At 38.8% G+C, this 14,618-nt stretch overlaps 1 protein-coding gene across 5 annotated transcripts in view; it reads left to right on the plus strand.

Moving 5' to 3' along the window:
* fat1a (FAT atypical cadherin 1a) overlaps positions 1-7,823 on the plus strand; it is a 194,763-nt gene extending 186,940 nt beyond the window's left edge. For 2 of the 5 annotated variants that reach the window (XM_039750959.1, XM_039750958.1), the window contains exons 27-28: positions 5,383-5,418; positions 6,187-7,823. In XM_039750959.1, coding sequence (XP_039606893.1) covers positions 5,383-5,418; positions 6,187-6,806 — 656 coding nt within the window. In that variant the 3' untranslated portion in view covers positions 6,807-7,823. Of the gene's footprint in view, positions 1-3,126; positions 3,187-5,382; positions 5,419-6,186 lie in introns of those variants that run through there. The other 3 variants (XM_039750961.1, XR_005633345.1, XM_039750960.1) reach the window with 3 other exon arrangements.
* Positions 7,824-14,618: the final 6,795 nt, after the last annotated feature.

The following is a 14,618-nucleotide window of genomic DNA, read 5'->3' on the forward strand; positions in this document are numbered from 1 at the left end:
AATCAACCGAAGACGTCATCTCGACTGACCAGATGGGTTTTGCGCCTCAAGCTTTCAATTTCAAGGTATTTTATCAGAAGGGCTGCAATAACATTGTCCCGGATGCGCTGTCCCGGAGTTATTGGATGTCTGGAGATATATGTATGGTAACTACTCATACTCAATGGACAGATCTACCTTTAAGTATGCAGGACCTAGCTCGAGCACAAACCAACTGTCCTGTGTGCCAGAAGGTTGGCGAAGATTCTAATGAGATGGGACGGGATCGCATACATTTCAAGGACATCCAGGGTGTCCTTTTCCGGTGGTGCCGCCAGTCTTGGAGGATCCAAATGCCAGTTAGTGGTCCCGGAAGAATATGTACCCAACTTCCTTAATTATTACCACGACAGTCCTTTTGGTGGGCATCTTGGGCGAATGAAGACTTTGATGAAGATTCTGGAAGTAGCATGGTGGCCCACCATTGAAGGGACGTTTGGAGCCATGTGAAATCATGTAAAATCTGTCAACAATTGAAGAACCCCCCTGGTAAGCCAGTAGGATTTCTCCAATCCACGATTACATCTGAACCCGGCGAAATGCTGGGAGTTGATTTAATGGGGCCTTTACCTTCATCCAAAGCCCAAAAGACAGTGCTAATGGTGGTAGTGGACTATTTTTCAAAATGGGTAGAACTCTTTGCTCTCCGGGACGCCAAGGTTCCAAAGATCTGTTCTACGCTCAAAGATGAGATTTTCACCGCTGGGGGGTCCCAAAGTATATTGTGTCTGACAGGGGCCCGCAATTTACTAGCTCTATGCTTCAGGAACTATATACAGCGTGGGGTATCAAACAGAAACTTACCACGGCTTACCATCCGCAGACAAATTTAACTGAAAGAGTGAATAGGACTTTGAAGACTATGGTAGCCTCCTATGTGGGTGAACGACACCAAGATTGGGATAAGTGGCTGCCGGAGCTCCGATTTGCTATCAACACAGCGGTGCATGAGGCCACTGGTGAAACCCCTGCTCGGGTGGCTATCGGACGACAACTCAAAAGTCCCCTGGATCGTCTTATCACCCCAGCACCTCTCCCAGATTCAAAGATATATAATACAATACAGATCCTCGAAAAATTAAAGCAGCAAGTACAACGGAGGTTAGTGAGTGCTACATCCAGACAGGCTAAGTATTATAATGCACGACGGCGGTACCCTTTGCTGTCGGGGACTTGGTTTGGGTTAGGACACACCCACTCTCCAGTGCTGTCAACAGATTTGCTGCTAAACTAGCGCCCAAGTGGGGGGTCCAGTAAGAATAATAAAGCGATTAGGACCGGTTAATTTCCGCATACAAAGGGGTAGTGGTGTAGATGCCATAGTGGAAACAATACATGTGGCCAATATCAAGCCCTACTTTGGACCCGCCGTGCCGCCGACTGGGGGTGGGGATCTATGTAGCGCTGCCACATAAAGATAATGTGTTCTGCTGTCGATCGGTTGTTGGGGGGGAATTGCTTCTGACAGAGATTGACAGCGGTACCCCAGAGGTGGAACTTCCGGTTGGTTCGGGATTCATTAGCATAAAGCGCGCCGTCTTTGAAAAGGAGAAGAAGGGAGAAAGAGAGGAAACGAAGAACATCGGATAACAGATAAAGGCAGATCAGCTTTTGCTCTGGCCATAAGATAAGCCTAGGAGCTCCTATTAGTCCTGTAGGAAGGTGGATGGTCTTCGCCTGGGAATCGATCGTTCGCTATTACCTACGGACGCGGTGAGCTACCAAACGGACTTACTATACTTTAATCATGGCGCAAGTCTGACTGTATGTCTTTATGACGAAGAGGAGATTGGTAATATAGTCTGCTATTTTCAGGACTCCTCATCAACTCGCTGGCCGTTGCGGGAATATTACGGTGGACTATCTGCGGACTTATTTCGTTATCTCTGGAACGGGAATTGGGAGGATAAAAAAACTGTTGATGTATAATAACTTGTATATGTGTGGCGCTGCAAATTAAGGGTTATTTAGGTTCGGGCGATCCATTTGTAAGGGATTATTTATCTAGTTGTTGTTTATTTGATGAACTGCAAGTATAAATATGGTATATGGTGGGCAGTGACCTATAAATGTATCGATATTGAGGGATTGCTTTATTAGAATAAAGGCGATACGGGAAATTTATTAAGGTGTGATATTGGCCTATCCTTTTATCATCTGACTTTAGCTAGGTCAGAATAGTGGTAGCATTTCTCTCAGGCTAGTGCTCGAGACGAATTGTTACAAGTGGTCGCTCTACCATTCCAAATTAGTTGTCTCATTCAGTCCGATTTCACTGTAGCCTATTGTTTTTTCACAACTCATCTCAAAACATATTTGATGTTGACATGAAAAGCCAAGCCCCATCAGGTGTGTAAGCAGCCATTTAGGTTTGGTAATCAGATGCTTACAGTGTGTGGATTTGTTTTGCACAGCCCTACAGAACTGTAATGTTCAAAAGTAGCACTGAATTGCAATGATAAAGAGGCTTTCTTATAATAAATATTGGTGATTTATAACTTTTACTACACCATATTTAATAGTAAATCATAAAAGGAAACACTGAAGAACTCTTAGAATATCTGAGAGTTGCTAAGGGTAAAATATTATACAAATGGACTTATCTGTCTTTAGCTGTATTTAACTTTTAGTGATTTAAGGTAGTTTCTATTTTTTTCTGACAAGTTTAATTATCCAAAGTAACAGAGGCAGAGGTTTTATCTATGAGAATGTCTTTTGGTTCTTCCTTGCTGGTTATGAATGTTACACTGTGTAATAAGTGCTATGACTTGATACTGATATGATAAGTACTTTCCCACAAGAAAAAAATAAATCCCTTCGTTTGTGTCTTTGTCGTGGTGTGGCCAGATCCATGTTTTATGTCTATTAAGTGGTAGCTGTTAAAGCTTGTTTTTGTTTATTTTCTCATTTTGTTTTTTTTGTTTTTTTGCCATTTCTAATGCAAGTATTTTCAACCAGCACACCAATAAAATCACTGTTTTAGATTAAACTGCACAATTATTGTATTGCTTTAAAGTAACATTTTTATAAGGTGTTAAAAAATACAGGACTAATCATGTTGTTTGCTCCTTTTCTGCTTCTTACAAGCTTCTGTAGTGACTGTAATACACCTTGTCAATCCAGTTGTTGACATGGTGGAAAAAGAAGGTATTCTTTTAATCTGATTACATTGTGTGTTTGTCATTATGATTGTGTGTAGTTGTGTATTGTGATAAAACAATAAAAAAAACTATAGTTATATAGTATAAGTTACATTTTTCAGGACTTATTTTACTTTAAATGACTTTTTAGATGCAGATATTATAAAAAAAAGAATGGCAAGTATAGACATCTTCAGGATCAAGCCTACTATATTTTATTAGCTATGTGTTGTGTGCATTTTGTATTAAAGCCATATTTTGCTTCACTTTTTAAAATCTTGAATTAAACTATTTGGACCTTAGGTTAGGTAATTTCAAATACAGGTAAAATTCCGTTACAACGAACTCCCAGAGACCTAAAACATATTTCGTTGTAACGAAAATTTTGTTGTAATGAGATTCTGTATTTGTTAATATAGTACTTTCCTTAACTTGTGTCCAGGCATTTGCAATTATTTCAATAGCGTCTTTCACGTTAATTTTAATCTCCTACTGCCTACAAGTTATGCTGACGAGAATTTTTCTCAGCATTTCCTTGCGATAATACACATTCAAGGTGCGAATGATGCCCAAATGCAATGCATGAAGCACTGCTGTGCAATTGGGTGGGAGGAATTCAAAGCAAACATTATCTAAATGTGGAAGCATGTTGTGGGCAGCACAGTTTTCAATCAGGAGCCGAATCATCCTTTTCTTCTTCATATTGTGAGGTTTCTGAACTCTTTTGAGACCCCCCTCCCACTCCCCACCCAACGGGAATGACACAAAGTGCATCCCGAAGCGTGATTGCAGCGTCTGTAGAAGACTGTTTGTCTGTTGCTGGGGCAGGGCAATAAATAGCAGGCTCACAGCAGTGCAGTGAAGCACCACAGAAGCAAATTGTAAAAGATCAGGGTCGCACTATAAGTCCCTGTCTTGCATCCCAAAACACGAGGCTTAGTCTCAGTACTTTAGCAAAACCAGCTTTATTCAGCTTGAAACAGGAACGGCACAGTTATTTATTGTAGCGTGATCTGCCACTCTGCTGTACACAGACACGGCAGTCAGGCAGGGTCGTGGCCAGGTTAGTAACCAAGTAATCCTGTTATCTGCATTTACAATTTATGTGCTCCTAACCTTGCATCATTCATCAAGATCTTTTCTGTTTGGTGTGCTATCTAGTTGGGGGAGATCCCAAGAGAGTTTACAAACCTCGCATTTTCTTGAAGGAGTGCCGCATTAATAGGACTGTTTCTTGAACAAGCATCACTGAACCACATAAAAACTGCTTTTTCGACATCTTCAAATGCAGCAGTTCACATATGCTTGAAACCCGAGATTGTTCTTTTTTTTTGCTCTGTCTTTCAAGAAAGTTGTTAGTGTCGATGGTGAAATTCTGAATTCACTGGCAACATCTTTTTTCTTTTTGCCGCAATCGAGAGCTGCAAAAAATGTACGTTTTTTTTTTTTTCTAATATGAACTGTTATCGTTTTTTCATGTCTGCCGTTTCTATATGAGGGTGACAATGAGTTAAATTCCAATGGATGTTTTTCAAATGTTGAAAACAGCAAAAAAAAAAAACAGTACGAGGAAAGTTCAAAGAAAGAAAAAAAAATTTGCAATGTTTCTGTTTGGGGGATCGTTGTGCACAACTGAGCTGCGGCCACAGAACTAACTGCTCTGTGGATGATTCATTTAGGCATTTCAAGGTCTTTTGTGCACTTTGTTGTAATGAAAGTATCTGCTGAATGTACTTCATAGTCACGAGATTTCTATAGACTTGTGTCATATGGAGAAGCTGCCGGGACCATAAAAATACTTTGTTATAATGAAAATTTCGTTGTAAAGATATTCGCTGTAATGGAATTTTACTTGTAGTTATCTCTGAGTAAGCATAGCAAAGAATCCAAAGCAATTTGTTTACATGATAATCCATAAAATAATAAGCTGATTTAAATGTCACCTCTTGTTTTTGTGGAGTCTGACATGCTCAGGTGAGTGACAGCCTATACTTACTGGGTTGTCAATGTCATTCCTTAAATTAAATGGCATTTATACCAACTTCTAGAGTTAGAATCTTATTCAAAAATCAGGAAATTTGTTTTATATTAAAACATGATAAGCTAGCCAGTTGATGACAAAAGACTTTGTGTCATTTTCTTCTGCTGAGACATCTTTGTGACTCTCAATGTTTTCTTCTTCCCTTTCTTTGCCGCCTTTAAGAGTCTCTTGCGGCTCATGACCTCAGGAATCAAAGAGGTGAATTTTCTTGCATGAGTATTTTTTTGTGTGTGTGCATAAGCTTAAAGCTAATTACTTGTCTTTCACCTGCATCTCACACTAAATGCTATGCATAATTTATTGAAGTGAATTTATGTGCTATTCATATTAATGCATACCCTTAATGAATAAACACCAGTGGACACTTCTGTTACTGTTTTCCTCTTGAAGAGACCTTTACTTATTTTAACAGAAACTAATTCTACAGTACCAGCTGGAACAACATTCTGAAAAGTCATCCTTTTTCATTGACAACAGTGTGAACTTTTTGAATGTTGTGCTGTTTTTCTGACTTTCTGGATGTTGTCATTAATTAACACTAAAAAAAGCAAAACTGACTGGGAAAAAGTTACAATTTTATAACAACCCAGTATCCTGTGATATACTAGCATTATTTATTATTAATCAGTTTTATTTGCAATAAATGTAGACGGAATGGAATAGTGATAAGTTAGCGCCCATGAGACTGGGTTTGAATCACATGGTGACTCTGAACTGGCCTGATGGGATGAACCCTACCATTGACTGACACCCCATCCTGACTTGGTTCCTGTCTTCTACCTCTTGATGCAGGCTATAGTTCTCTAAGTCCCTAAAAATGGAAAAAATATGATGTGCCAAGTTTTGTGTTTTAATGCATAATGCACCAGTTGCAAATAAAGGTCTTTTCATTTGATCCCTGTGTTGGTTTGCTTGTAAAATTGTTGTCCTATTTTATAAGTTCTTATTTTTGTAATTTCTCTGCAGGGTATCACTGGGACACATCAGATTGGATGCCAAATGTTCAGCTTCCTGGTATCCAGGAATTTCCACAGTATGAAGTCGTTGAAGCACCAGCCCCACTTTATACAGATCCTAATGTCATCGACACAGACTATTATCCAGGGGGTTATGACATTGAAAGTGACTTCCCACCGCCGCCAGATGACTTCCCTCCACATGATGAACTGCCGCCATTACCAGAGTATGACGATCAGTTTGAATCAGCCCCACCGGTTCGAGACTTGTCCAGTGCAGGAAGTCTGGGTTCATCTTCACAAAGCAGGCAGCATTACAATTTTAGCAAGTACTTGGCACATCCCCATTACACCACTGAATTGTCAGGAACTCAAAGCACATCCATTGGAACAAATCATTACAGAGGAACATACCCATCGTACACTTTAGAGTACAGTGGAGACTTTGACACCCCTAATGTAGATAACATGTCCATGTCATTGTATACATCTACAGCCTCCTGCTCTGATGTATCGGCATGCTGTGAGGAGTCAGAAGTCATGATGAGTGACTATGAAAGTGGGGATGAAGGCCATTTTGATGACGTTACCATTCCCTCTTTGGATCCCCAACAACATACTGAAGTCTGACACTATATTGAAACTCAAGTGCCTGGACCCTTAAACAGAATTCACTCATTTGTCCTTAATACACCCAACAAATTATTCCTGCCCGTTCAAAGACTATTTATAAGCTGATTTCACATTCTGGTTAAGAAAGGCTATAGTGGGGAAGTGTCATCTTGCCTCCTTCATTTGTCCTGTCTCCTGCAGTACTGGAAACTTTAAAATAGCAAATTTCTCTGGCTGTGCCATTGGTCGTGTGTGTATCTTTCTGCGCAGACTTTGAAGGAAGTTAGAAACAGGTGTATAATTCACAACAAAAGACTATTCAATTAAATATCTGTATTTATATAGTTCTAATGCAGAGACTAATTTTTTTAATTCCACATCATTCAATTTTATGTAAATTTCAATGTACAGTTTTGATTTAAAGATTTAAATAGGTTTTGTAGATATTTTTTTTAAATAAAATAGTGGTGTGATTTATTATATTAGCACCCAGAGACAAATAGTTAATGGGATTTCACTGTATCTTCATCACTGAAGTTCTTCAAGATTATTTCCATAAACTTACCAAAATCAAGCTGTATATGGTGTGTGTAACCTTTTGCTACTTGTTATTTTTTTGGGGTGGGACAGGTCAGGGGCTGACACGTTGGAAATGTCTTAAAAGAGTGACTGCATTTTTGTAAGCTGAAAGTTTATTATTATGATTATAATTATTTTTTTTGTTCTTCTGAAACATGGATCCCACTATCAAGCCAACTGCAACACAAGAGTGTTCAGGTATCTGGACATGTATGACAGGCTCGTCTTTTATGGAATAGCTCAATCTTTCCTATTGGCAATAAATTATTAATAAAATGAGTATGTGTTTGTTCATTTTACCCAATTGCAGAAATGATTTAGGTGTTTGTCTTTCTATTTTAAATGCAATATTTTCCAAAAAATAAAACTTAAAACACCATTGTTATTGTAAAGAAAACAAGAGCAGGCATTGACTAGAAGAATATGTTCTAATAAAAATTCTTTATTTTGTCTTTATTTTTTATGTTCTTTTTTATAAACCTGTTGTGGTGCCGAAGAGTGGCCTCTTGTTACATGTTGATCCTCTCAAGTTTGTGTGTTTTTTTGTTCTATTTTTTGTTTTGTTTTTTTGTATTGTAGTAATCTGGCTTCTGCGTTGTAAAAATAAAAATGGAAAGTAGTCGTTTTCTAAAGCACACTTTTTTTCCGGAGATGTGGAAAGAATTGTGGAGTCTTCTAACATAACTTAAAAGGACAAAAACATGAGTAAATCTTCAGAAGTAAGTCAGCTTAACAGAATCAGGGAAATTTGGAGCTTCTCTCATGGAGGGGAAAGGTAAGCTGTCTTCTTTGTAAATCTGAAAAACTGAAGCACCCCAGCTGGGCAAAGACTTCTTATATTAGAGAAACAAGCAATTACAAAGACTTTTATTACTGTGAGATACGAGAGTTGCACTCCTTTTTCTGACAAGTTTGTAAAAAGATGTTTTCTTTGCATAATCTTGCTGTTTTTGTTGCTTGTGTAGTCCAATTCCACACTGGAGTTATTATTCAAGATTCGAGCAAAGAACAAAAAATTTGGGGCAAAGGAGAGAACAAAACCAAGTAACCACCAACTTACTCTTTCAGGTGTTTTTCTGGCCATGTTCTGGGAGTGAATGGCTGCATTTTGTTTTTGGGAAAAAAATAGCTGGCCCGTTACATAATGGACTCCTACACTGGTTCTCTGTGTGGACAGAACTGAATCATCAACAAGAAGAAGTGAAGGAGGCTTGTGTTTTATTGTGCACAGATGTAAAAATTATCTCATAAAGCTGCTAACCATATATTGAACATTGATGATCAGTTTCATTCATTTTATATTCGAAGAGATTTGTAGCTTTTATTTCTGATTTTCTACTACAATGTCATTACAAAACAAACACATTCTGAGGCATTATTGCTGCTGTTGTGCGTATTTAAGAATACATACTGCTAATATCATCAGTATATTACCTGCCTAAACTGGGGTTCCAACATCCTAGTGAGTCACACCTAACTTGAGACATGTTTCTGACCACTAGTCCCTGCTCACTTAACACTAGAATTACCAGAGCCTACGAAAAAACTCGTAATTCCGTCCCACCTTAAATCGCTTCTTGTTCTATTATATGTGTACCTTTTGTGGAAGTGTTTGATATTTGGACTCCAGGCTTCATACATTATATAGTTTATGCTTATATTTTGTCATTTACTACTACAATATTAAAAACGTTTCTGTTTTAAAAATGTGTTTACACGGATTACTGTAGAAACGGAACACACGTGAAATGCGTGTATTCCAAATAATGATCTATTCTTTCCACTCTAAAACTCCACTTCACTCCCAGATAATCAATCAAGGCAAGAGCTGGGAGAAGTTTGTGCACATTCTAAGTCGGTGGGGGGATGGAATAGCCGGCTGCTTGCAGCCTGATTTTTATCAGCACATTTAGATGACAAAAGACGCTGGTGGAGAGCTGTGAACGATTTTAAGAAGCGATTTAAGGTGGGACGGAATTACGAGTTTTTTCGTAGGCTCTGGTAATTCTAGTGTTAAATAGAATGTTTCTCAGCGCTCCTAAACTGTGAATAACCGAAGGCAATTGTTATACTGTACATTCCTGAACCCAAGAGGCTGAGGAAAAAATTACAGATTCTTTACCAGGTCATGATGAATATGTAATGGTCATCAGCAGGTTCTTCAAAACAAACATGTGAATGACTGTGTGCCTATGAGAACAATTTGCTCTTGACATCCGTAATTTACTGAAGGCTCACACTGCAAGCTGTTTTCAGAGAATCATGCAAAAAATGAAAGTACAAGCTAATGAAGGCAATTTAGGTTACTTGAGAAGCTCAATAACAGGAAAAACTGGAAGATGAATACCGCAGCATCTGTGATGTATGTAGTACATGGCAGGGCATAGAGATACTTAAAGCATACAAATTCACATTCCATGTCCCAAATAAATGTAATGCTTTCTACATCTGCTTTGATCCCAACAACAACATCCATTTCATGCAAGTTCCAGCAGCACCACAAGATTCAACCTTCTCTGTTTTTGTGAAAGGAGAATTCTTATGAACTAACATCTGTAAACCCACTTCAGGTTTGCTTATCACCACAACAGGTCCACAAAGATCCCTTGCACCTCATACCAATCCTAGCACACCTAGGTGATAATAACTGCCACCATTTACATATCATAGCTCAACCTTAAATACTTTTATACCATCAGAACTGCTCATCAGGCTACTCAACTTATAACTAGAATTTATGCATCCTTTCTGCCAAACTCCACTGGTAGTGTCAGTTCATCCGTGCCGCACAAGGTAGTGTGCTGAGCAGCCTTCTGCACTTCCTGTTCACCAGTGAATGTGTTGCCAAACACAACACCAACTCCATGGTTAAATATTGTTGATGATGCCACCATGATGATAAGACAGCTTACAGAGAAGAGATATGCCTTCTGTCACAGTTATACCAGGAAAACAGAAAGCCAAGGTCCTGCTCACACGCCAGTCTCTATCAGCATGGAGGCCATGTAGAAGGCCAGCAGCTTTAAATTCATTGGAATGTCCAACACTGATGATCTATAGTGGGTACAATATGTCTTGGCTGAAGGCAAACCAAAACCTTCTTCAGATATCTGTTGAAAACTTGAACATTTTCATCTATGCTGACCATCTTCTGTGGTTGAACTCCTAATATCCTGGTACAGCACCTCAGCAGGTCAGGATGACAAAGCAGCTCAAAATTACTACAGGTGCACAACCCCTACTGTTCAGGACTTACAAAAACCATGTCTTACGAGCGATGCTATTAATTAATTTTCTTGTAGGAGTAAAATATACGTATTTTTTGGGGATTTTTACCCTCAGGCCATTAGTTTTGTGTTTGGGCCGCCTAAGAAATGTTACACTTTTTTGTTTCACAACTCCATATTGGTTCTGCCATTTTCTGATATTCAGAGCTGCAGTTTCTATAAGGATTTTACCCAGAAGGCAATGGTTAATGCCGCGAATGATGTAACTAGAAGGCCTACCACACATTTCATTTTTTTTCCTACATATTAGGATGTTTTTCAAAGCACAAAGAACCAATTTCATATTCAACGAATCTGTGCCAGAATGAAATGGTGCTTTGTCAAGCAATAGTTTTACCAAACACAACACAATAAAGAACCATAAAGATTTAGCATTGCCAAATAGGGGGTTTTCCTTTGTGTATAGTATGTCCTGTTTGGTGATTGTTAAATGTTAGTAACAACACTGGTAGCTCTGATGGCTGGTCTTAAAATATGGAGTCTGTATCTTTAAACAGGTAACACTGGTTTGGAGGTGCTGGTGGAAGTTTTTAGATTGTAGTTGTAGGCACTGCTTAAAACCGGAAGAGAAGGATGTGGTGGGACTTTCTGACTTCTCCATTTTCTGGCAGCTACATCACTGGCAGCTCCTAAAAACCCTTTATGAATTGTACATTTGTGGCGGAGGTGGATTTTGTACAGGAATCAAAAAGAGGGACGGTATTGGGTACCTTTTTTAACTCATTCTTGTCTGCAGTTGTTCTTTGTGAAGAGGTGTGCCACAGAAGATCATTCACCTTCTGGACTTTGGTGGTAGGACTGTGTTCATTATCCATTTTTCCGTGAAGCAGTTTACAAAAGGGCATTATTGCACCACATCTTTCCTCCTCTTAACAGTTGTTTGCACTTCAGGATTCATACTCATCAATTATTACGATAGTTTTTCCAGGATTGTAAATATCATTGGGGTTTTGTTCGTAGTGATTGTATTTTTGTGATTGTCTTTCTTTGCTGTATTTGTACATATTTATTATAGTAGTTATCTATACTAATAAAAGGCAAAGCCCTCACTCACTCACTCACTCACTCACTGACTCATCACTAATTCTCCAACTTCCCGTGTGGGTGGAAGGCTGAAATTTGGCAGGTTCATTCCTTACAGCTTCCTTACAAAAGTTGGGCAGGTTTTATATCGAAATTCTACGCGTAATGGTCATAACTGGAAGCAGTTTTTCTCCATTTACTGTAATGGAGATGAGCTTCAACGCCGTGGGGGCGGAGTTTTGTGTGACATCATCACGCCTCTCACGTAATCACGCAGTACATAGAAAACCAGGAAGACCTCAAAAACATGCATTATATAATTGAGAAGGCAGCGAAACAATAAGAAACGAGCGAGTGACATATACAACCATATTTATGAGTTCTGCTACTTCGGAAACAAAGCACGATGTAAACCTACACTTTAAATTAAGTTCATAGACAAGCTGCCGCTGGCGTTTGTAATTTAGTGCCTGCCCATATAAGGCCGTCCGTCAGCGGCAATCCAATAGCAAACTCCCACTAAATATTCACGGGTGAAGGACTGTGCTTATGCAGAGGAAGATGAGATGGTCAGGGTGGTGTTTGGCACAAACTCAGCGAAACTGCGAGAGAAAGTTTTAAGTGCCAGGACTAAGGTAACATTAAATACAGCCATGGACATAGCACGAGATGACACCAGCACAGCTGGGAACCTTCGATGCATGAACACCAAGCGGCTCACGTGAACTGGCGCAGTGCACAGATAAAAGCAACAGTTCCAAAGAGCTGAACAAAACCGAATTACACAATTGAAAAGGCAGCAAAAAATATGAAGCGTCTAATACATACAAGCATATTCATAAATCCAGCTACTGCGGAAACAAAGCACACGTTGGAAAAAGTCAATGTCCCACTAAAGGAAGACAGTGTAAAAAAAACCCGTGCATGCAGTGTGTCAGGTCTCAGATAAAGAAGAAGACGAGCTGTTTATTGATGCAGTAAGAAACGAATCGATGAATGAAACCTGTCATCTTTACAGCGATTGACAAACACGGAATGTAACTTGAACACAACACATCCTACAAATACGAACCTGATTGAAAGAAATAATGATAATCAAATCCTTGATGACAGCAACACTCAGTAACACTCACAAAACAAATACTGTATATTGACAGTCATGTTACGTTATTTTTAAAATGTTCCCTTTTCTTTTTCTAGCTTTTTAACACACTACTTCTCCGCTGCGATACGCGGGTATATATATATATGTATATATATATATCCCGATCTACATACTCGAATAATGGATACTTTATTAGCCATCAATGATTGTTTTGGTAAAGCCATACTCAGTGTATTCATTAGATGAGCGGTAAAAAGTAAGAGCGAGGGAGGATGCAGGCTGTAGTCTTGGCGTCAACTCTATCTGAATTGCGCGATCACATTTGAAAAATATATCTTTTCAAGTTCTATTTAGTCCATATGTGTCAAACTCAAGGGCAGGGCCACATCCGGCCCGGCGTAATTATATCCGCCGCGAGATCATTTTATATACTGTATTATTGTTATTAAAGCCCGGGTATATGAAGAGCTGGTAACACAATAAACTACAGATCCCATAATGCAGCGCTTCAGCTGCCTTGCGAACACTTACGCGTTAATCAAGTCTACCTTATGATGCTGCAAGTTATTGCGAAGCTAGCTCACACGATGCTGGAGAGAAAAGTTGATTCTGAAAATAGAGCCTTTAAAACCGATGGGAGGCTGAGTATATGTTTACTGAACCCGTGTGTCTCATTTGTGGAGCTAATGTGGCTGTAATTACAGAATTTAATCTAAGATGGCACTATGAGACAAAACATCAGGGTAACCTGAATGCAATGCAGAAGATACAGAAAGCAGCATAATTAAATAAGAATCTGACACTTCAGCGGACGTTTTACCGTGCACAATCACAAAGTGATTTCAAGTGAAGCTGCTTTTATGGGAGACACAAATGCACTAGTGCAACTTGCCCCACTTTCCCTGTTGCCAAGTAATGTTAAACCAAGTCGTCACTACGGTGTTCCCAAATCGCACTTTGCTGATAAACTGGCGCACTGACTGAGTTTGCGCGCTTTGGTGACTTTGAAGAACAAAAAGTCCGTCTACATGCGGCTCGAACCTTGTGCATGTTTGGTAGCACATATCTGTGTGAGAAGCTCTTCTCAGTGATAAAGACTAACAAAACAGCACACAGGAGTCGCCTCACTGATGAGCACCTGCAATCCATCCTGAGAATCTCCACAACACAGAACCTCACACCAAACAGAAACGAACCTGTTGCCAAAAAAAGATGCCAGGCGTCCAGCTCTAAAATGACATATGAGCAAAGACAACTGAATGATTTGATTTGTTATTGCTGAAAGGAACACATTTTATTTATATTTCCAGGTTTTGTTATGCAGCATGTTCATATTTGAATTTGTATAATTTTGACAGGATATATTTTTATGGAGAGCAAAATCTTTTGGGATATTTAAAATCTAAGTTTATTTTTTATATAAAATTACATAAGAGTAAAGAAATTTGAATGTTTGTTCTTTTAACGTTTACTTTATTTCTAACTTGTATAATTTGGACAGGATATATTTTTATGGAGAGCAAAATATTATAAGTTGTTTAAGGTTTGAGTTGATTTATTCACGAATAATATTCCTGTCTGTTTTTACCATTCCTACCAAAGATATTTCTGTCGACTAAATAAAAATTCCTTCTATTTAAAATTTAAATAGAACTTGAACAAATACGATAGTTCATAATATCCACGCAGACTTGCGTAAGAGCAGGAGTCATCCGTTTTAACAAGCAGCGTATTGCACTGATCTGAAATAGCTGTGTGTGTATATATGTAGATATGTATGTATATATATATGTATTTGTGTGTATATATGTGTGTGTATGTATGTATGTGTGTATG

The sequence above is a fragment of the Polypterus senegalus genome, chromosome 4 (assembly GCF_016835505.1).
Source record: "Polypterus senegalus isolate Bchr_013 chromosome 4, ASM1683550v1, whole genome shotgun sequence".
Classification (NCBI taxonomy): Eukaryota; Metazoa; Chordata; class Cladistia; order Polypteriformes; family Polypteridae; genus Polypterus; species Polypterus senegalus.